The 21,145-nt window shown below is 43.4% G+C and overlaps 1 protein-coding gene and 1 long non-coding RNA gene across 9 annotated transcripts in view; both read right to left on the bottom strand.

Moving 5' to 3' along the window:
• Positions 1 to 644: 644 nt before the first annotated feature.
• Positions 645 to 7,553, bottom strand: LOC125722390 (uncharacterized). Of its 3 annotated transcripts, none has more exons than XR_007386349.1 (3): positions 6,274 to 7,553; positions 5,180 to 5,416; positions 645 to 2,216 (listed from the first exon to the last, which is right to left on the bottom strand). It is a non-coding gene; the product is annotated as an uncharacterized LOC125722390 (long non-coding RNA). The 3 variants fall into 3 exon arrangements; XR_007386351.1 differs by having other exon boundaries at positions 6,596 to 7,553; XR_007386350.1 differs by having other exon boundaries at positions 7,055 to 7,553.
• A 5,865-nt stretch (positions 7,554 to 13,418) lies between these two features.
• The window catches only part of LOC125722367 (arginine-glutamic acid dipeptide repeats protein-like), a 150,029-nt gene continuing 142,302 nt past the window's right edge, over positions 13,419 to 21,145 (bottom strand). For 4 of the 6 annotated variants that reach the window (XM_048998514.1, XM_048998513.1, XM_048998515.1 and 1 more), the window contains 6 exons: positions 19,808 to 20,994; positions 18,708 to 18,918; positions 16,836 to 17,538; positions 16,464 to 16,634; positions 16,096 to 16,276; positions 13,419 to 15,799 (listed from right to left, as the gene is read on the bottom strand). In XM_048998514.1, coding sequence (XP_048854471.1) covers positions 15,766 to 15,799; positions 16,096 to 16,276; positions 16,464 to 16,634; positions 16,836 to 17,538; positions 18,708 to 18,918; positions 19,808 to 20,994 — 2,487 coding nt within the window. In that variant the 3' untranslated portion in view covers positions 13,419 to 15,765. The remainder of the gene's footprint in view (positions 15,800 to 16,095; positions 16,277 to 16,463; positions 16,635 to 16,835; positions 17,539 to 18,707; positions 18,919 to 19,807; positions 20,995 to 21,145) is intronic. The other 2 variants (XM_048998516.1, XM_048998517.1) reach the window with 1 other exon arrangement.

The following is a 21,145-nucleotide window of genomic DNA, read 5'->3' as shown; positions in this document are numbered from 1 at the left end:
GTTTGTGGAACACATTTTATAAAAGCATCATAAAATATAGGTTTTACCTAATAAATGTAATCTTTTTTTAAGAATTTTTGGATTAATTTAAAACTTGCTTTATCCAGCAAATTGAATAATTACATTTTAAGGCTCCAGATTTTACTACTGCTAAAGGCTCCTAAATACTGTTTTTTACTACCAGTTTAGCACTACTAGCATTTCTAACATAATTTAAGCATTAGATATTCGACTGGTTCAGGGTTAAATGGGATGCTATTCGACTATTATATATATATATATATATATATATATATATATATATATATATATATATATATATATATATATATATATATATATATATATATAAAGAATTTTTGTGCCCTGTAAGATGAGAAGGATCACTTTACACTCATGTGATAAGGGTTTATCAAGCAGAGAATGTCAGGGGAAGGTCAGGCAACCAATCTCTTTCCTGCCCCCCTGTACTTTCCAAGTGCTTTTGCATTTAAAAAACAGCATGTTTTTTAAGTATGTGTCCCTCAGCTACAAGTCACTGGCCTCCTTACAATGGAAACTCATTGTGCTGCCCTCAGCCAATAAAGTAAGAGGCACAGTAACCCCCCTGCAGCAGTGTTCATATCCTGCAGGGCCCCCCCGGTTTCAACCTGTCAGTATACTGCTATGTTGCTCCTCTAGCAGAATTAGCCCCTCTCTGACTGACACCAGAAGCTCTAATGCTGCACAGCTGAGGTGCCACCCCACTTCAGCCTCACTATTAGGTGGCACTACTGTTCATCAATACGTTATGTTGCAGAAGTACAGCAGGTAAACTTTATAAAATATTTTTTGTGGTGCTGAAGGTGCTTATTGTCAGTTGCACTGCTGAAAACAATTAATGCTAATTCTTGATGCTTTTCTGTTAATTCAATTAGGACATCCAGTGAAACTTGTGATGCAGTAGTTCATTATGTCGTCATAAATGCTAGAGTTCTCTAGTGTCTGATGGAGGGAGAGGGCTTGGGAGGTCAGAGTATCCGCCCAGGTGGAGTGACGGTGTAGGGTTAGAAATCAAGCCGTGGTCAAGTCTGATTTGTGTCCCTGGTTCTGTGTGCGGGTTCCATGTTCTCTTCACATTTCTGCAGGTTCGTTCCAGGTACTCTGGTTTCTTCCTGAAGTCCAAAAACATGCATCTAGTTGCCCCACCCTATGCTTACCGTCACCCTGCACTGCACATGGATATAGGGTGGATGACATGGGAATGGAAAGATGGGACAGAGGTTTGGAATTCCTGACTGGAATTTTAGGAGAAAAATTTTATTTGGGAGAAAATGAAAAGCAGAGAGAACAGGAGGAATCTTAATGACATGTGATCACGCCCCCAGCTGGAACTGTATAATAGGAACAGCAAGCCCTGCTTAAGATATGACCACGCTATGCCCCTCTTCTATGTTCCCTGTCTTTAGTCTGTCATTCAGATTTAGAGATCCAGTTTTCTGGGGTCCCTTCTGCTGGCTGGGTCCCATCTCATTTGTTCACCATTCTTCCACTGCACGTCTCATTTTGGAGGCGTTGGACCTGTCATCTGCCTTCTGTCCCATCAATGGCCTGCTTCCCACTGTTTCTGTTTCCAGCAGGCTCAGAGACCCTTGGACGAAGGTCCTGGCAGTTGGGTGGGATGGCCCAGCTGGGGGTGATACTTGCTTTGTCCATACTGTATGTTATATATTTCAGTAAAGAAAATAAGTTTTGTAAAGTTCCCTGGGTCTAGGGTAATATGCCCCTTCCATATACTACAGGACTGAGGGTACAGAACCAAAGAGGGTATTGGTGGCTAACCGGGCACCAGCCTGAAACCACTCCATTAACAAGACCACTGTTACGGAATTGTGCATGATGGGTATAATTATGTTAACAATATATTTGTCTATGCATGTGTACTATGGATGGGTTTATGTGAGTAAGTTCAATTTTGTACATTATTGTGGATTTAGTATGTATCTGTTTGTGGTTTCAAAAACGCTTATATGTGCTTTATTATTTTTAGTGCCTGGTGTGTGTTGATACTGTCTGTTACATATATGCACAGGTCAGGTCAGGTTGGGGAGCATGCACTGGTGCACCTGATGTCTCGAGATCCAGTCCCACCCTCCGGAAATGGTCGTCTATCTGCTGCAGCCATGTGTCACGAGGAGCATCCTCTTGGCCAATGAGGATCCTGTGAGCTGGATCACCTTCAGGGAAACGCACCACATGGCCATAGTGCTATAAGTGATGCTCTTTCACAATGCAGGTAATGTGCCTTATTCATGAATCCTTGAATAACTGCTCATTCCACACAAAGTCAAACCAGCGGTACCCAAGGATTCTCCGAAGGGACACAGTACCAAAGGAGTCCAGTCTTTGTCTCAACTCAGTTGATAGTGTCCATGTCTCACAGCCATACAGCAAGACAGGGAGCACCAGGACTCTAAAGACCTTCATCCTCTTGCAGTATATGCACACACATTGGAAATTTCCACATCACTCAGTGATGGATATCTGCAGTGGAGGACCTGCAATGTGCCAGCAGCAATGAGCTAACAAACAGGTGATAAAGGCCTAGGGACAACACAGTACTGTGCTGTGATAGAGAGAGCCACAGTCATGCAGCTGGGCTGAGCACTCATCCTCAAAAACACACATTAGTGCCCTGCCAAAATAATAGCCTCCCGCTTATCTCATGCAATGTCTCACTAGCACTGCCTGGGGGACCCTTTTGGTAATGGAAATGTGTGTATGTCTCAAAGGAAAGAAAATTGGAATGCTTTTTTTGCATATCCTATGTACTCGTGCAAATGGCAAATAAAGCATCATTTAATTGTACACTATGGGCACTTTAGAGACAGTTCACCAGCTCACTTAATTGCATGTTTTTTGGACTGCAGGTGGAATCACAGGGAGACCATGCCAACAGAGGTAGGGGAGTGGTAACCACTGAACTAAAATACCAGCCATGCAATATCCATTTAACTATGAATCGTTATTTAACCATTCAAATTACAAAGAAAAAGTACATCCAACCACTGATCTATTAATGTCAAGGTAAATTAGGAGCCAATCAATGGAAGCTCTGAGAACAAGTCAGAGGAACAGCCTAGACAGGTTGGCATTCCATCGTGGGGCAATGAAAAGTGCATAACACACAATTATATATATTATTAAATATCCTTCATAACTACCGCAACATTGTAAAAGTTATTAAGAGAAACATGTACCAAGAAGTGACATGTAATTTAATATACACAGGATAGTGTACACTTCAGGTTAACTTTTTTGAAAACATTCTACTGCCATCTATTGGTGAAGCACTAGACCCGAAGCAGAAGAACAGTCTCCAGAACACAATAGCATTTTGTGGTCAGACTCTGAGAGACCTACACTAACAGATGGAACATTTCATTTAAGATTAAGTTTATCTGGGTTTATAAAAGCATTGCCCACACATTCTACCATGCTAATGAAAAAAAGCATACTTTTAGGGCAAACTAGAACCATTTCCTGTGGATAACCCAACTACCACTGATTGGCTAGATGTGGATGACAACAGACTCCAGTCTGGTTTCCACAGAAACCTTGTCAGTGTCTTGTGGAAAGGACAGAATGACAGCCAATTGCTGATCTCCATTTTCCCGGTGGATATTTATTCTCAATAATCAAGACAGCTGCTATAAGTTTCATGTTAGTGCTTTTAATTCTTAGCTGAGTACTTCAGATCATTCAACTACGGATAAATATATTCGTGAGGAAGCAAAAATGTACACGATTTATCCATACACAACCGTGGAAAAAATTGAGACCAATCTATATTTTTAAACAAACCTGCATTTTAAATCCTGGTTTAATCATTGTTCTGATGGCAGAAGGCTATGCTGAGCAGCTGGCTGCTTCCAGGTTCAAAATTTCTAAGACAGCAGTACACAAGAATAAAGTGAAGCAGGAGACACTGGGAATGGCCAAAAACAGTCAGATAAAGGGCAGAAGCAACATTTGTGTGATAAATCTAATCTTATTTTTGTCATATTATCCTGTAGAACTGTCCTTTATGATGGAGGAGTTACAATAGACAACAAGATTAGCTGCAGATTTTTCTTTAAAATCAGGAACTTGCCATAACTTTTGGCCACACTGAAACAACTGAATGAAAATTGAACATTACTTAGTGTTTGCTGAAATGAGAACCTCTACAGGCCAGCAGGAGCTTTTTCAGTTCAATCTGTCCCAACAACTACAGGAAAACACAAGCACAGTCCATTGCCCAAGAATGGAAGAAGCAACTTTCCCAGTGGCTCTTAACATATCAACAAGGCCTTCGAAAGGCTGCTTCTAAAAGTCCTCAGCACCTATGTGAAGGATTACATCGACCCCCTGACCCCCTTCAGAAGGCTTTCCTTGCCCACATTGACATGGAGGATGGTGTCCCACACCTACTCCACAAAGCACACTGCTGGTTTGCTATTTGTCGTATTTTGTTTTGTATGTCGTAATATTTACATTTACATATTTTGTATTTACAGAGAAATATGTGATTTAAACTTTTTGGAAAAACCCCTTTTCCTGTAACCTTTCCTGGTACTGTGTGTTGGTCGACAGGGCTTGTGCTCTAGTGGTTTCCTTTTAACTTGGATGAATGTTCTAAAGAGGCTCAGAAATTTAACGACAGCCCAGCATCATCAACATTACTCCAGTGTTTGGTCAACTGTTGTTCTTAATATGCTGACCCTCAGGAAAATCATACATAAACAAACTGATTTGCATGCATATGCAGACATTATACAAATCAAAATTTCAATCAGTCATGACACTCTGCCCTTAAATTCCTTAGGAACATTTTTAGTGATTAATTGTCATAGTTGACACACCCCAACGAAATGTGTTCTCTGCATTTAACCCATATGTGACAATGTGATATAGTAGGGGGCAGCTAATTCAGTGCCCGGTGCTTGGGGGCAGTACCTTGCTTAGGGTACGTCAGTGGTGCCTTGCTGGTTGGGGATTCGAACCTGCAATCTTTCAATTACAAGAGTAATTGTAATTACCTTAATTAATCACTAACCCTAACCCTCCCTAACCATTAAGCCACCACTGCCCATTTCAAATGTTTATCTTCCAGGTAGTACAACTCATATACTATCACAAGTTAAAATACAACTGGTACCTTATTAGAATTGTTGTGGTTATCCTGTTTTTGTGTTTCAGCCCGACTTCCCGTTTCCTTGGTCCTACTTCCTGTTTCAGGTTTTCCAGGCCCCTGCACCTGAGTCTGCCTTTTCTGTACACCATCCAGTAAGCAGTCCCAGCACCTGTTGGTTACCTGCTTCTTGTGCTCTGCTATCTGAGGGTGCCGAGCAGGTAAAATCCCAGGCATGGTAGATGGACATCCCAGTTTTGCACTCTGGTTGTGAAAGCCAACAAATATATTTTTCTTAGTCCCTGTTATCATACTGATTTATTATTTCTTTTCTCTCCTCCAGTCATAGGTGTTGTTTGTACCTCTTGTCAGTAAAAAAATTAAAGTTACAAGGTCTGAGCAAATTCATGAACACTGAAGTCTAACCTGTGAATTTTCTTCTTCGTTTTTGCCCTAATACAGGTTTGAACAAATAACAGTCACTGTGACCAACTGATACATGTATGACTTTCACAAATTTAATTGCTTTGTTTTATTTTTGCGTTTCAGGCAAAACTACATAACACTTAAAGACACTACGGGCATGTAAATGGAGAACGAAATTATAGTTATACCGAATCTCCTACACACAATACCAAGGTTACCAACTTTGCTCAGCTGACCGGAGTGAGACGTTCAATTCCCGTAAGATTTCTTTGCGCCAGCCTGAGAGTCTGAAAACACGTCACACCAGATGCATGAGAGATGGAAACCTGGGATATTCAGTCGAATCAGATCAAATATGATGCTAAGTTAGTACTAAGTTAAAATATGTTCCGGACTTGTAACATGCACCCATGATTTGGAACAGACGGCAGGCTGTCTCTGGCCACGCCCCCTACACTCGGTCCGGCCCCTGGCTTTTCCTGAATTCTGATTTCTTTAGATAAACATTGACTTCATTGATATTGTTATTGATTTATCGACAGACCATCATACGTTTTAGACGTTATAATAACAACACTCTATTGATCCCCAAAGAGAGAAATTCTCTCCTTGCCTGCCCCCTCTTACTGTCCATGATACACAAGCACATATGTAGAAAAACGTCAGCTTGGAAGCCAAGGCTGGACTTAACCTACTCCTTAGGGTTCAACTGGAAACTGCCCCATGGCCGAGCGGTCTTAAGCCTCCTGCGCAGCGAAAATGGCCTTTCAAAGTAAGGGGTATTCCGTTCTCCGAAGTAAGGCGTGGGTTCGAATCCAACTTCCGACAAAAGTTCTTCAATCGCTACAGCAGAATTTCAGCCAGTGATCGGCTTTAATTGCTTTGTTTTATTTTTGCGTTTCAGGCAAAACTACATAACACTTAAAGACACTACGGGCATGTAAATGGAGAACGAAATTATAGTTATACCGAATCTCCTACACACAATACCAAGGTTACCAACTTTGCTCAGCTGACCGGAGTGAGACGTTCAATTCCCGTAAGATTTCTTTGCGCCAGCCTGAGAGTCTGAAAACACGTCACACCAGATGCATGAGAGATGGAAACCTGGGATATTCAGTCGAATCAGATCAAATATGATGCTAAGTTAGTACTAAGTTAAAATATGTTCCGGACTTGTAACATGCACCCATGATTTGGAACAGTCGGCAGGCTGTCTCTGGCCACGCCCCCTACACTCGGTCCGGCCCCTGGCTTTTCCTGAATTCTGATTTCTTTAGATAAACATTGACTTCATTGATATTGTTATTGATTTATCGACAGACCATCATACGTTTTAGACGTTATAATAACAACACTCTATTGATCCCCAAAGAGAGAAATTCTCTCCTTGCCTGCCCCCTCTTACTGTCCATGATACACAAGCACATATGTAGAAAAACGTCAGCTTGGAAGCCAAGGCTGGACTTAACCTACTCCTTAGGGTTCAACTGGAAACTGCCCCATGGCCGAGCGGTCTTAAGCCTCCTGCGCAGCGAAAATGGCCTTTCAAAGTAAGGGGTATTCCGTTCTCCGAAGTAAGGCGTGGGTTCGAATCCAACTTCCGACAAAAGTTCTTCAATCGCTACAGCAGAATTTCAGCCAGTGATCGGCTTTAATTGCTTTGTTTTATTTTTGCGTTTCAGGCAAAACTACATAACACTTAAAGACACTACGGGCATGTAAATGGAGAACGAAATTATAGTTATACCGAATCTCCTACACACAATACCAAGGTTACCAACTTTGCTCAGCTGACCGGAGTGAGACGTTCAATTCCCGTAAGATTTCTTTGCGCCAGCCTGAGAGTCTGAAAACACGTCACACCAGATGCATGAGAGATGGAAACCTGGGATATTCAGTCGAATCAGATCAAATATGATGCTAAGTTAGTACTAAGTTAAAATATGTTCCGGACTTGTAACATGCACCCATGATTTGGAACAGTCGGCAGGCTGTCTCTGGCCACGCCCCCTACACTCGGTCCGGCCCCTGGCTTTTCCTGAATTCTGATTTCTTTAGATAAACATTGACTTCATTGATATTGTTATTGATTTATCGACAGACCATCATACGTTTTAGACGTTATAATAACAACACTCTATTGATCCCCAAAGAGAGAAATTCTCTCCTTGCCTGCCCCCTCTTACTGTCCATGATACACAAGCACATATGTAGAAAAATGTCTTAGAAAAAGAAAAGCGGTCTTAAGCCTCCTGCGCAGCGAAAATGACCTTTCAAAGTAAGGGGTATTCCGTTCTCCGAAGTAAGGCGTGGGTTCGAATCCAACTTCCGACAAAAGTTCTTCAATCGCTACAGCAGAATTTCAGCCACTGATCGGCTTTAAAGGGCTCAGAAGCCTGGGTATATGGTTTTATTTCCAATCCTCTATTACCTCTTAAGCTGTCTATCCATTCAGATTGTTATTCTAGTATAACATCCATCTAATGTTAAACATTTCATAGCCTTCTGGTGAAACCAAAGGGGAAGAATTCTGTACTGCGTGTGAACAGTGACACAAACTGAGTATGGTACAAACCTAGACATGAAATATGTTGCATATTTTAAAGCATAGTTAGTGTTTGCTATATTTAACTGATAGAGAAATAAAACAGGGACTTTGTTTGCTAACAAGACATGAAGTTTACTTGGTCTGCATTGCTTAAAATATATATTTAGTCCAGAGATCAAAAATAGAAAACAGCAAGTGTTATCAACAGGTGTTATATTCCAGTTCTGAACTGTTGGCACCTGCATGCACAGCCCGTGTGTGTTTCGATGTGCCACTAGTCCTTGCTGCTGCAAGAATCTTGTGCTCTACTAATTATACTAATTTAAATGAACTAATGTCACAACTGATATGTCCATATTGTAATGCAGAAATTAGTGTGCCTAACTGATAAACTTAATATCAATTTTTAGTTCTTCACAAAAGGTTACTTTAATAGGGTTTCATTATATTTCAGAAATGATATTGGGAAAAAAAGTGCTAAAAGCGTGCAAAAAAAGAACAGGCACAAATAGAAACATTTTATCTACAGTTTAGCATTGGGATGACACAATATCTCCACTAGAGGGAGCCCGTGGGGACACATGGGGCCCAACCTCTCATGACAAAGTCAGTAAAACTAACAACCCCAACGACCTCCTGTACAGCGCCACCACGCACCCTAATGCTGGCCAATCACACCTTTGCCATTTACAACGGTAAACGGTGCATACAAGGAAACCATTCTGGTTTAACTTCCCAAATGTAGGGCTGCTTCATACGGGTTTGTATCCTCTTTCTAATACCAGTAAAGCAGTTAGCTGTTTATATTAGCTGTTTATATTTGCACGTCATCTTTTCTTAAAAAGGTATAGTCTTAGGTACCATGTAGATGAGAATAAAATGAACAAGTGTTTCGGACGGATCATCCCTACCACTGCTAGTAACGAGAGTCAAACCTGCCATAATTACACTTCGGACACTAGGGGGCAGTGTATACACTTTGTCAAAATGTGCAAAAGCTCGATGTAAGTTAATTACGTCGTTAGGATAGAAAGGTTAGTAGTCCTAAGCAAAGAATTTATGTTAATAAGGAAGCAGTTTTTATGTTATGCATTTTCCACCAAGTCTGCCTGATGTTATCTAGATAGCATCTCTGATAAACAAACGTAAAAAATATAAAAACCATTAAAAAAAAATATGTAACAGTAAATAAGAGAGGTAAGGAGCACATGCTGATACATAGCCACACCTACCACATGAAACCCACCTCAGGGATGAGAACCTAAACACAGCTGTGCAGCCTCAGTGCCACACTAGTTTGATTGGAGTGGAACAATGAAGTTTTTTCCAGTGGCTGTAGTGCCAATCCTGCCATCAACCTCCAAAAGTTGGAGGACCTCCTTATATGGCTGGATGTAGCATCCACACATCATACCCACAACAAAGCAGTTACAGGTTAAGCGCCTTGCTCAAGGGCCCAACCAAGGAGACACAATCCCGGCATCAACCTTCCACTCGCAATGAGAGATCCTTCTCCTCAGAGCCACTACTCCGCGCTTAGGCTTCTTGGTTTTTAAGATGTATGATAACGATGTAGCTGTGTGAAATTTTGTTTTAGTGTGAGATGTTCACTGTTTGAAATTCAAGCATGAATTCTAGAGTATAAGTGTAGATAAAATATAGAATATTTTTTTTTAGCAAATGTAAGAAATCAAAATGATGCATTACTATAAATAAAAGTCTTCAGGTAAATGTAGTGTTTTATTTGAACTATTGCGAAACTGCACTTGTGTGATTCTGTGCTCATGGCAGAAACAGAGAGATGTCAAGGTATTTCTACAGCATGGTTTGTGTGAGATAGCATAATATTTGACTGTCACAGAGATGGTGTTTTTCTTTGATGATAAATTACTCCTCAATGTGCTCACCACATCATATATTTATCATGCAGAGGTGGGCTAGAGACTTGAGAGGCCCGTTTACACACAGTCCAGCATGTTTATCTGACAATGGCTCCGGCTGCTCCCAATGCAGTGACCGCAAGCAACAACAGAAGATTAATTGTGTTGCAGGGGTGAGGAAAACAAAAGCCGATCTATACATGCTGTGGCCGAATCCGCCCCATCAGGGGGCAGTGCGTATGTGTGCAGTGGCAGGGTCATCCATCTTGGCGCATTCATTATGAACAAGGTTAGACTGTTCTCCCTGCTGCGACCCAGCTGGCCAGCACACTGTGGGGACTGTGGAGGTCGACGGTCTGTTTGAGCTTTGAGATGAACTTGTCAGTGGGATAGGGACACTTTTCATTGGATTTCTCTTGCTCCTTTCTCATGGGTTAGAGTTCAACCGATTTAAGTCTACAATGCAGGTAATAGCAAAGCTGACTCCAGCAAATGAAACAGCTCAGCATTATATCATAGGGACTCAACTGAGGATATATATCACTGCAGCAGTGGAGTGTTTCACAAGAGTACCATTTCTTCAAAACAAGCATCCCTGAATGTCCTGAGGTTCTTAGGGGTGCACCTAAAATAAAGCTATTTGATACATTACTATTCAGGTGAAACTGCTGAAGGAAAACTAGAAGGAACATTAGAGTTTGGGACTCATGCCAACATCTGACGTCTGACATAAGCACTGAAATGAAACGATTTCCTTATGTTCTTATACAACGGTGGTCACGGGCACCACATCTGGAAGGTCAGGTGTCAATTATGCCTTGGCTACAAAAATGTGCGTTGCATTTTGCTGCTGCTTTAAAAGGAGGGCACTCCGGGAATGCACCTTTGATTGCCTCATGCAGTGCCGAAGGGCTTTTTCCAGCTGTGTTAGGCTACATCAATTATTTGCCCTGAGACTAAAGGCTCTGATAATATATACCCTGGTTTACAGTGAGAACATCATTCAGGTGATTAATATGTCTGTATGCTGCCATGAGAGTTTGTAATGTGAAATAATTCAAAGAATTGTGTGCTTAAGATAATAAATGCAATTATTTGCCCAATGAACTTTAATCAGATTGACACAGCTGTGTGTAGCTCTTCAGGTGAGGCATCTGTGCCCAAAGGGTTTTAATAACATTGCTTGAGCAAGGTCCTTACACCCCAAAAACAGCTGGAAAAAACCTCTAACCCAAAGCATTGCTTCCACCTCATCAGCAAGATTGGATATATGAAGACTAAATATTGTTCTGTTACCTGTCTATACAATGACAATAAAGGCATTCTACTCTAAAACGTGGTCTAGAGCAGCTGACTGGCTCATTTCATCTGCCCATGCTCATTACCCCTGCACAGAATCACTTTCTCTGCTACTGCAATATACTAATTAATCATAGCGAGTTTAATTGCCTCTGCTGGGTGAGGTTTCAACAGCACTCAAGTTTATCCTGAGTTTTTCCAGGGGTAGTTTCTCTATTGGGGGGCAGCATCACAACACACTACATTTTTGTATCTACCATTATTTAGGTGACAAACTGAAACCATCTCTTTTTGGGAGCCAAATTCGGAACCTCCAGGATAAAAAGTTCCCCCAACTCTCTTTCAGTTGATGTACCGACACAAGGTGCCAGTCATACATCTTCCCCTTTTTTGTTTTTTTTTTTTGTATTTATCGCAAAATTTTCTGCAGACAATAGAACCCTAAGCCCAAAAACAAATGTTCCATATTTGCTTTGATGTTTATTACAATATATTTCTCTATTATCAGAATGATTTGGGTGCGCCGTCGTGAGGTTAGTAAGACCAACATCTAATCTCTTTGCAGCTCTAGTGGTTCTGGCATCTTTTATCCCTTCCAGTGTCATGGAGGACCAGTGATCTTCATTCATTGCAGGTAATTATGTGCAGCTCCAGTATAACAAAGCTCTTACAGGAAATTAACTTACAGCTCATGTCATAACATCAGTTTCTACAACCAAAAAGCTGCTGTCATATAAAAAGCTCAGCCCATTAACACCTTAACCCCCTTTCCTACAGGTTAATTTTCAATCTGGAGCAACAAGCCACGTGATTCATTAGCCATCCCAGCTCATGCAGCCATATACCAAGGAGGCCATATATCAACAGGACATCTGCAGTTTTCAGAGTGTCAAGGAACACAAAATATTTCCAAGGCACACATTTGCCAAAATATTCTGGTTCAGTGTACATCTAAGAAATGAGGCTGTATGAAATGCCAGTGCTGTGTATATGGTGATTATAAACATGATTTAGTGAGTATAAAACATTAGTGGTAAAAAAAAAAAAAAAAAGTGGTAATGAGTCATGATTCGAGGATTCCCAAGGGTCACTGAAAGAAGTACCTTTTCACCACCCTAATGAAGTAATAAAACAGTTAGTAGTCAGCACAACAGTTAAAACAGCAGAGACGATCAAAACTAGAAACTAAAAAACCTCTTGAACTCTGCTTAAATAGTACAAATACTCTCCTAAGGTGGTGTAGTGAAGTCTCAGATTAAAATACAATTGTGAATTGTGGTGTGACCTGAAAACAATCATTCTGATTGTAGATTTTTTTGGGGGAAACAAAATAAATAAATAAAAGCATGATTTTTGCCAATTTTGGAATCTTGTACTCAACCATGATAAAAGGTAATAATGAATATTAATGCTAAACATATTATGTGAGATGTAACTACTTAACCAGAGAAAAAACTTCTAATCAAGTTGATATTTTGTCAGTACAGGAATAGAAAAAAACTATTTTATGTGATTTTATGTGATTACTACAGAATTTTTTTTCATAGCAGATCTTACATGGAGAAAACCAACACTTCAGTTTCCATAAAGTGTCTTTTTTGCAGGGCTGTGCATAAGAACCATTACCCAAATTTACAGGACTAAAGGAATTAAATTTAACAAGAAATTTAGGTCTACAGGCACTGCTTATTTACCCATTAGGTTTTAATAGAATTCACAAGAAACAAATGCCGACTGGAGTTCCAAATCCAAAAAGAGAGAAAGCTTAAATTTCTGAAGGGAGCCGGCACTTGGTCAGAAGCCAGGTGGGAAAGCTTCAGGACTGACTAATGCAGAAGGCAGGTACTGACTCATACTGCTAAAATGTCATGTGAATTGTCCTCACTAATTCCTGTTACCTTCTGTAATGCACCATTAATAAGTGCTTTTGAAAGTCTCCTCTCTGCTACAAAATGGACATGACTGGCATCTGCAAAGCATCTGACTGAAAAGTCTCAATTGAAATAAAAGCATCTACAGGATAATAAATGCACTCACACTTTCTACAACACTTAATAGTTTGCTTTCTGCTATTACTTTAACCTGGGCGTTAAAAGATTTCATAAATACCTTTGTACAGTTACAGTTTGTTTTAATACCAATGCATTTTGGTTTTGAAATACCAAGAACATACAACTGCATTATTCTGGCACCTTCTGTCAGAACACTTAAGGAACAACAGTCTAATCTACATACACAAAGTAAATGTCACTCAGTGACCCTGAAACTAAGCAGCACCCACTCATCCCATTCAAATTTAATAACTTCCATTCAACATTGTTTTGGTTTAACAGTTAATTTTAATTCCACAAAATATTCAAAAAAAAAAAAAAAAAAATACAAAATACTCATATGGAGAAAACACAGGACTCACAATTTTTCTTATGTCTACTTCTTGTTTATATTGTGTCATCCCCTGGCAAACTAATATATACAATAAGTTTTACGATATCGGTATATATAATCCAATTTTAGCAGTCAGAATTCAGTACATTCTGCTATTGCTGCTTTGAAACAACAAGCTAAACCATTGACAACACTTAACATCAAAGGTTTGAGACAAAAGAGGGGGAGGGGTGGGGGGGGCTCATGGCACTAGATTGAGACAGGTACACAACAAGATTCAGGAAGCAGCCAACTTCCAGAATTCACACTTTAGGGAAGAAAAAAAAGTAAATCTTTGTGTAACTGATTTTTGTAACATGGTGGAAACCAATGTTTAGCATAGTGTGGCAGACTAGTGTCTATTTAGAAATGAGCAGTTAATCGTAAAAAAAAAAAAAACACAATTGCATAATCCCCCCACAACTGTTAGCAATTCATATTGAGACAGAATTTAAAGAAGTTATGATATTGCAAGAACATCAAATGAAACGGGTATACGTTCAGAATATAAAAATCATAAGTGGTTTGATAAGTGAACATTCCATTTAATATAATGAACATTCGCGAGAAGACACGCACGCACACACAGACACACACAAACCCCTGATGCCAAAGGAAGAGATCCTGCAGAGACTATGGAATGCAGAAAGGACCTTAAGCGACCTTGTTGATCTCCTGTCCCAAGTCTGCTACCATTGCTCAGGTCCCACCCCAAACTGATGAGTCACCATCGTCAGTGACCCAGGAGACTGCGTTGAGAAACCCTGCCATCCAGCTCATGAGCCTGGCAAGAACCTCAGCAAGCAACACAAAAAACGGCTACAGAGGAAGAGCGCTTAGCACCAATTACCAAGATTGTTTTAAAAACAAGTAAACTCACAATAAAATAGTGTAGCAGTGAAAATGGAATCATCCATATCTGAGGTAAGGTCCTTTTGAAAAACATTGAGAAGTGTTCAGTACTTTTTCTTTTTCCCTCCACATGAGAAAACATTTATAGCAGTAATTCTGCTGTTTACTATCCTATATGACAGCAATATAACAGCAACTGTGTCTCGTAGGCCTTTATTCCAAAACTGCTCCATACTTTGGTCAAGGGAAATGTTCTGATTGTAAAAGTGCAACTGTTTGCCAGACTAGCATGCAAACCCGCTGGGGTGAAGTCCTGCCCTCATTCTCCGAGCTCATTGCTAGGGGCCGCTTTTATGGGGGCTGCTTGTCTGTACAGATTACTGAGAGACAGAGGAAATGCCTGCGTTCACTGTTGACTGCAAGCATGGGGGAGGGGGGGCAGAGAGTCATTTGCACCCAGGCGTGGTTACGAATAAAAACAACACTCCTGTACTGCAGTCTCTCAGCTACCCTCATTTTGGGAAGTAAGACCAATTTAGGGAGCATCGAATGCCACTGTGCTCTCCCTGAAACGAAGGGATACTTCTTCAGAACAGAAATACAGGCGATTTAACACCTCAGTTAGGAATCCACACCTAAAAATAATAATCAATAACTATATATTTTAATATATATTTATATATATTTATATATTATTTACAGACTCAAAATAACATGCTGCACTTTCTTTAAAATTAGAGGAGCTTCCTACAATGTAATAAAATAACTGGAGTTTAAGACAGCATTTCACACACCCAACGTAAGAGCCTGGCTGTGGTTTGCCTATTTCTCGTTAAGCACAGTGACAAAGTGTCTTGTATTCTAGCACCTACAGAAACGCCAGGAAAGCCTCAGAGTATTTCATGCAGGGAAGTCAAAATCTTCAGCACGTCGTGGCTACTTCAATGCAGTATACCAAATAAAGTTTCTTTTAAAAAATAAAGTAAAACAGTCCAGAACAGGAAACAACTAATAATAATAAAAAAAAACTCTTCAGATGCGCATCTTCAGCTGTTCAGCCAGATTTGCTCTTTCTAAAAAATTGTTCTTTACGGTGACTGTCCCACAGCACCTCCCAAAATCTTTGAACTACTTCCTGGGCCTTGTGACAATGTATCCTCATTCACCTTCCCCTGCACAGGTTAAAGCTGCTTGTCACTCTCTTTCTTCAGACGGCTGCAAAAAAAATAAGCGTAATAAGATATTAACAGTAGGTGTATAACTTATGAACATAGTTAAATTCAGCATTTCACAGTGAATGCACTACTGATAAACTATAGGCCAGCTCTAGCTCAGTGTTTCACAAGCCAGGACATGGGGACTCCGAGACTGTCCACATTTTTCTCTCTCCCAGCTCCCAGGGAATTGGGTAAAAGCATAGATGTGGACAGTCTGGAGGTCGCAGAGCACTGGTTTGAGAAACACAGCTCTAGCTAAGCTAGTTAACCTAAGCATTCTGTGTCATGCCTGACCTGTAGTAGTCCTCCTGTCCCGGGAATGGCCCTCCATGCATGTGATGATGACCGTGCAGCCACTGCTGCTCCATAGCTAGCCGCTGCAGCTCAGCAGACTGGGCATGCATGGCCTGCAGCTGGTGTGCAGCAGACATTGGCGGTGGCAGCGCCCCTTGTAGCTCCCGGGCGTATGGTGCACCTGTGGGCACAGCAATGGCTACCTTAACAATAAGTGCATTTAAATGCACTTAAATGATGATAAAGCATGCTAAAACCTGCTGTGAATGTGGCACTATTTTGAACCACAGAATGATATTCATTTCAGTCATCAGGGAGAAGTGACAGAGGTTGCAAGACAAATTAAATAATAGCTGCAGTTCACTTACCAAACATTGGATGGCGCAACATCTCATGTTCATGTGGTGGCTGGCCCAGCAAGGGGTTCGGAATGGCTCCAGGAGGGTAGGGGAAACGAGCCAGGTGGGGTCCGGCAAGAGGGTCCACCAGTGGGTGGGCCCCGGAGCCTGGGGGACACACAAGACATTCACCACCACCACCTTCTGCGTGTCAGCTTTGTTTGTAGGGATACCAGGGAATCATCAAAGAAAACAGCACAAGCAGATGCATGCAAGCCAGTGCAGAAAAGCCGACATCGCGCTCACTGACATCAGCTCACAACAGCCAGACATACAGAGCAGATCAGACTGATTCATCAGCATAAGCGCATATACAGCGTGGAGGTTGGCTGACATGCTCACCTTGGTGCAGAGGGTCCTGCTGGTGCAAGTGCAGGTGCGAGTGGATGTGCGAGTGCTGGTGATGGTGCGGAGTCACGTTGAACATCTGCAGCCGGGCGATGGGGTCGTTGGCCACGGAGGCCATGCGTTCGGCGTGCAGCCGCTCGGCTGCCAACCGCTCCGGGTAGCTCATGTCGGGCCGCAGCTGTGGGCTGGCCAACACCAGTCGCTCCCGTTCCACGGAACTGAGGCCCGGGTGGAACGGCCCAAAGGGGTGCGGCCCAGCCATGTGCGGCAGCGCCAGCGCGCCGTGCCGAGCAAAGTGCTCCATGGGGTTGGCACCGGGGTGCAGGCCCTCCAGCTCGGGAGGCTTCACCTCGAAGCCAGGCTTCATCCTCTCCCGCAACTCACGCTCCCGGATCTCCCGCTCCCGGATCTCACGCTCCCGCAGCTCCCGCACAGCTGGGTCAGTGCCGTACAGGCCCGGCATGTGGTAGGCCAGCAGCGGGTCAGCCGGGTTCAGCGACACAAAAAATGGGTGGTTGCGGTTGGTGGGCGACATGACGTGTGGCCGGGCGGCATACTCGCTGAGCGTGCGCAGTGCCGGCGTGTCTGGCCCAATGTAGGGCGGCACCGCCGCAATGGTGGTAGGCGTCGGCTCGAAGGATGGACGCAGGTGGGCGGGGCCAGCCATCGGGGTCTCATGAGAAGAGCTGGAGGCTTTCTGCAAAGACACACCTTAATTACATCTGCCTGCTTGAACCTTGGGGCCAGAGTGACCCACATAACAGCATTATTCAGGTGGCATGTGAATCTCTGATGCATCTTAATTAGCTCAAGCATTCTGAAACTAGCTGTGAGACATGGTGCAGCAAAAACAGCTGAACTCCGAGTATATTTTACAAGTGAACATGTTTGGCCATTATAAACAATTATGAAAAAGAATATAGGAGTAGAATGAAAAGAATGTGACCTGCTAATATGTATGACACCTATAATATAATAGCGTGCACATTAACATGGCCATTAGGCATCTCAGTATTTCGACTAAATTCACTTTTACAACAAAAAAATGTCTCCCTTTCTGCCCTCTGCTCCCACCCGTTTCAATTTTGGGGATAGATTTTTTTAAGGGGTAATAAGATTCATTAAAGATCAAGTAGAGTGAATAGGGTTATATATTAGAGTTATATATTAGAGTTAGTAAATATTAGAGTTATCCTGTTCACAAGGACTTAAGTATCTTCTGTATTCATCATTCCCTTTGCTGTCACCAAATGGCACTGCTTCAATTTTGGCTCGATTCACTCCAAAATCTAAACAAGTTCAAATCTTCACACACACATTGCAAAATTTGAAAAATATCTGTGAAATACTTAGTTATCGCAGTAACAAGATCAAATGTCCGAGGCTGTCCATTCCTTTGTTATCACTATACAACACTCCAGTTTTGGGGTGATTTGCCTCAACAAGTGATCACTTCCAGTTTGCCAGGTTTCGCCAAGTTTAAAAAACATTCACACAAAACTTTTAGAATTACTGTGTACATAAGACCAAGCAGCTTCTGTAGCTGTCGCTTCCTTCCTTTGCTGCCGCTTGATTTTTGGGGCAGTTTATCTCAAAGGGAGGCACAGATCATCCATATGATGTATTTGTGAAACAGTAATAAGATCAATCAAATGTTTTTGACTTATCACATTCACAATGTCAAATATCGTCTGGATTCGCTCTTCCCTTTGATGGGAATACAATTATCTGGATAAAAATACAACACAGACACCAGCAGACCAAACTTACCAGGCCAGGCTGCCCACATCAACAACAAGCACAAGCTCATGCACAGTGAAGACAGGGAACATGGCACCATTAGTAAAGTCATGCAGAAAGACTTACAGCAGCCCTCTCGGCATCCCGCTCTCGCTCCCGCTCTCGCTCCTTTTCCCGCTCTCGCTCCTTCTCCTCCCTGGCCTTCTGCTCGGCTTCCCTCTTGGCCTTCTCCAGAGCCTCTTCACGCTTCTTGGCCAGCTTGGAGGCCGCCAGGGGCGTGAAGTACAGATCTGTCCGAGCACATGAGTTGTAGCCCCGATCCAGGTGCTTATAGAAGCTGTGAACACATTAGCAAGTGGGGGGGGGGGGGGGGGGGGGCTTCAGTTACATGCTGCACCATTGCCACTCTGCTTTAAGTGCTTCTGCTCACTGATAGTATTTAGCCATGGACACTGTGCTAAGTTTATGCAGAACAAATCCCTGCAACAGTAGGAATATGTAAAAAAAAAAGTAAAAATAAGTTAATTACAGTGAATTTTCAAATAATGCATGAATGCATGAATGACATAACTAAGCTGAAATAACACTGGATGCATGACTAGGGCAAATATATAGTACTAGTGCACCAACGTCAGTTTTTCAGAGGATCCAATTCTTACGTAACACTGATAAGAGACGAGCGGAGACAGGCAGATCATGCATACTGAGCAGAGCTGACGAAGTTGCTTCACACAACCTTAACCTTTGATTACAAAATCCCAGCAGCTCTGATGAGACCAAGACACTCTAAGCTACTAACAAAAAACTGAGCAGAGACTGAACCGACAATCCAATACACTCATCTCAAGCCATTGTTCATCAATAGGAATAAGGCGGTTCAGATCAGCCAAATCACTGGAATTTAACCCATACCGACAATGTTATGAGTACAGAGGCCTTACTGAACGGTGCCCTACAGCAGGTGCATTAAAATACTTATGGGGCCACAGGAGACAAAGCCTGGAATAATGATATGAGGTTAAGGAGAGCAGGCATGAAGGCAGTTCAGCTAAGTTGCAGCTCTTTTTTGCATCTGAAATGCATATAACGTGGATCTAGGACTCGACAGTCAAGGTGGCCATCAGCATGCACATGGGTCTGGAGTGACCTAAGGATAGAGCTCATGGTGCGTGAGCCTGCAAGCACACGCTGCAGAGATACACGGACACATGGGGCGCCTGCCGTACCGTGCCGACTGGCTGGCATGGCTGGGGGTGTTGACCACCGTCGGTTCCGGAGAGGGGCTTCTCTGCGGGGGGAGCGGGCTGTCAGGTTCCTCTTGTTCATCCAGGGGCTCCTCCTTAATCTGTACAGCTGGGACATTCGAGGGTCCAGGGCACGACACGCCCACAGATGGAGGCAGCGGCATAGATATGGAGGGGGGAGGTGATGGGGAGCCCGTAGGCAGGAATGGGTGCAGAGGCAAAGCCGACTGCGAAGAGGAGGGCGGCGCTGTCGGTGGCAGAGCATGGCTCTGGGACTGGGAGAGCACGGGCGGCACCAGCGGCTGGCCTTGGGGCATCAGCTGCAGAGGTGGAGGGTGAGCTGGAGGTGGATGGTGGATGGACAGGGAGCTCAAGGGCTTCAGGGCTGGCGGGGGGGGCAGATTGGAGGGCATCTGGGGGAAGGCAGGTGCTGAGAGGTGAGGGGGGTGTTTGTGTGACTGTGAGCTGGACATGTGTGAGATGGGCGTGGTGGGAGGCGGCTTGATGTGGGGCATGGATATGGGTGTCGGAGGCAGGGGTTGTTCGCGGGGGGGGCCCTGTGTGGGGGTGGGCACCTGCGAGGGCGGAGTGTGAGGGCGCTGTGGAGCTTGTCCTGGCAGAGGGGGTGCAGGGGGCAACTGAGAGTGGGTGGGGAGAGGGTAGGGTGGGTGTGAGTGGGGGTGGGAAGGGTGAGAGGAGCTGCCCTGAAGTGAGTGGGGCAGGGTTGGCAGCTGGGCATGAATAGGAGGCTGGGGGAGTGTCTGGGAGGAGACTGGACCCGGCTGTAGCCCCGGCAGGGGTGAGTGCGGGGAAGCCAGTCTCTGGGGCTGGACCAGTGGCTGCTGGGGAGGGAGGCAGGCTGGTACCCCAGACTGCGCCACCTGGGGGGTCAGGGCAGACGCTGCAGAGCTGGCTGGGGCAGAGGGGACAGCAGCAGCAACCGGGGGCATTTGGATGACAGGGGGGTGCTGCATCTGCAAGGCCTGCTGCTGAGCCGAAGAGTCAGAGTCACTCTCGTTGTCGCGTGGGCTGGGGATGCTGGGTGATGAGCTGCGGTTGTCCTGGTCGATGTCCTTGGGGTCACTGCTGCCCTCGTCATTGACGCTACGCCCGTCCGAACTCTCGCCTTCCCCCTCGCACTCCGATGGTGAGTCAGGACGACCCATCTCCTAAAAGGCACAGACAACAGCATAAGACTTTACCCCAAATGTTCGCAAAATATAACACTGAAGGCACAATTCAGCAGCACCAGAACCCAATTCTCATTCTGGGCAAATGTCCTGCAGGTGACACAGTACAGAGCAGAAAGCGATGTGAGGC

Source organism: Brienomyrus brachyistius, unplaced genomic scaffold, assembly GCF_023856365.1.
Source record: "Brienomyrus brachyistius isolate T26 unplaced genomic scaffold, BBRACH_0.4 scaffold38, whole genome shotgun sequence".
NCBI classification, from domain to species: Eukaryota; Metazoa; Chordata; class Actinopteri; order Osteoglossiformes; family Mormyridae; genus Brienomyrus; species Brienomyrus brachyistius.
The sequence above is the reverse complement of the archived record's forward strand: the minus strand, read 5'-3'. Positions and strand labels throughout refer to the sequence as shown.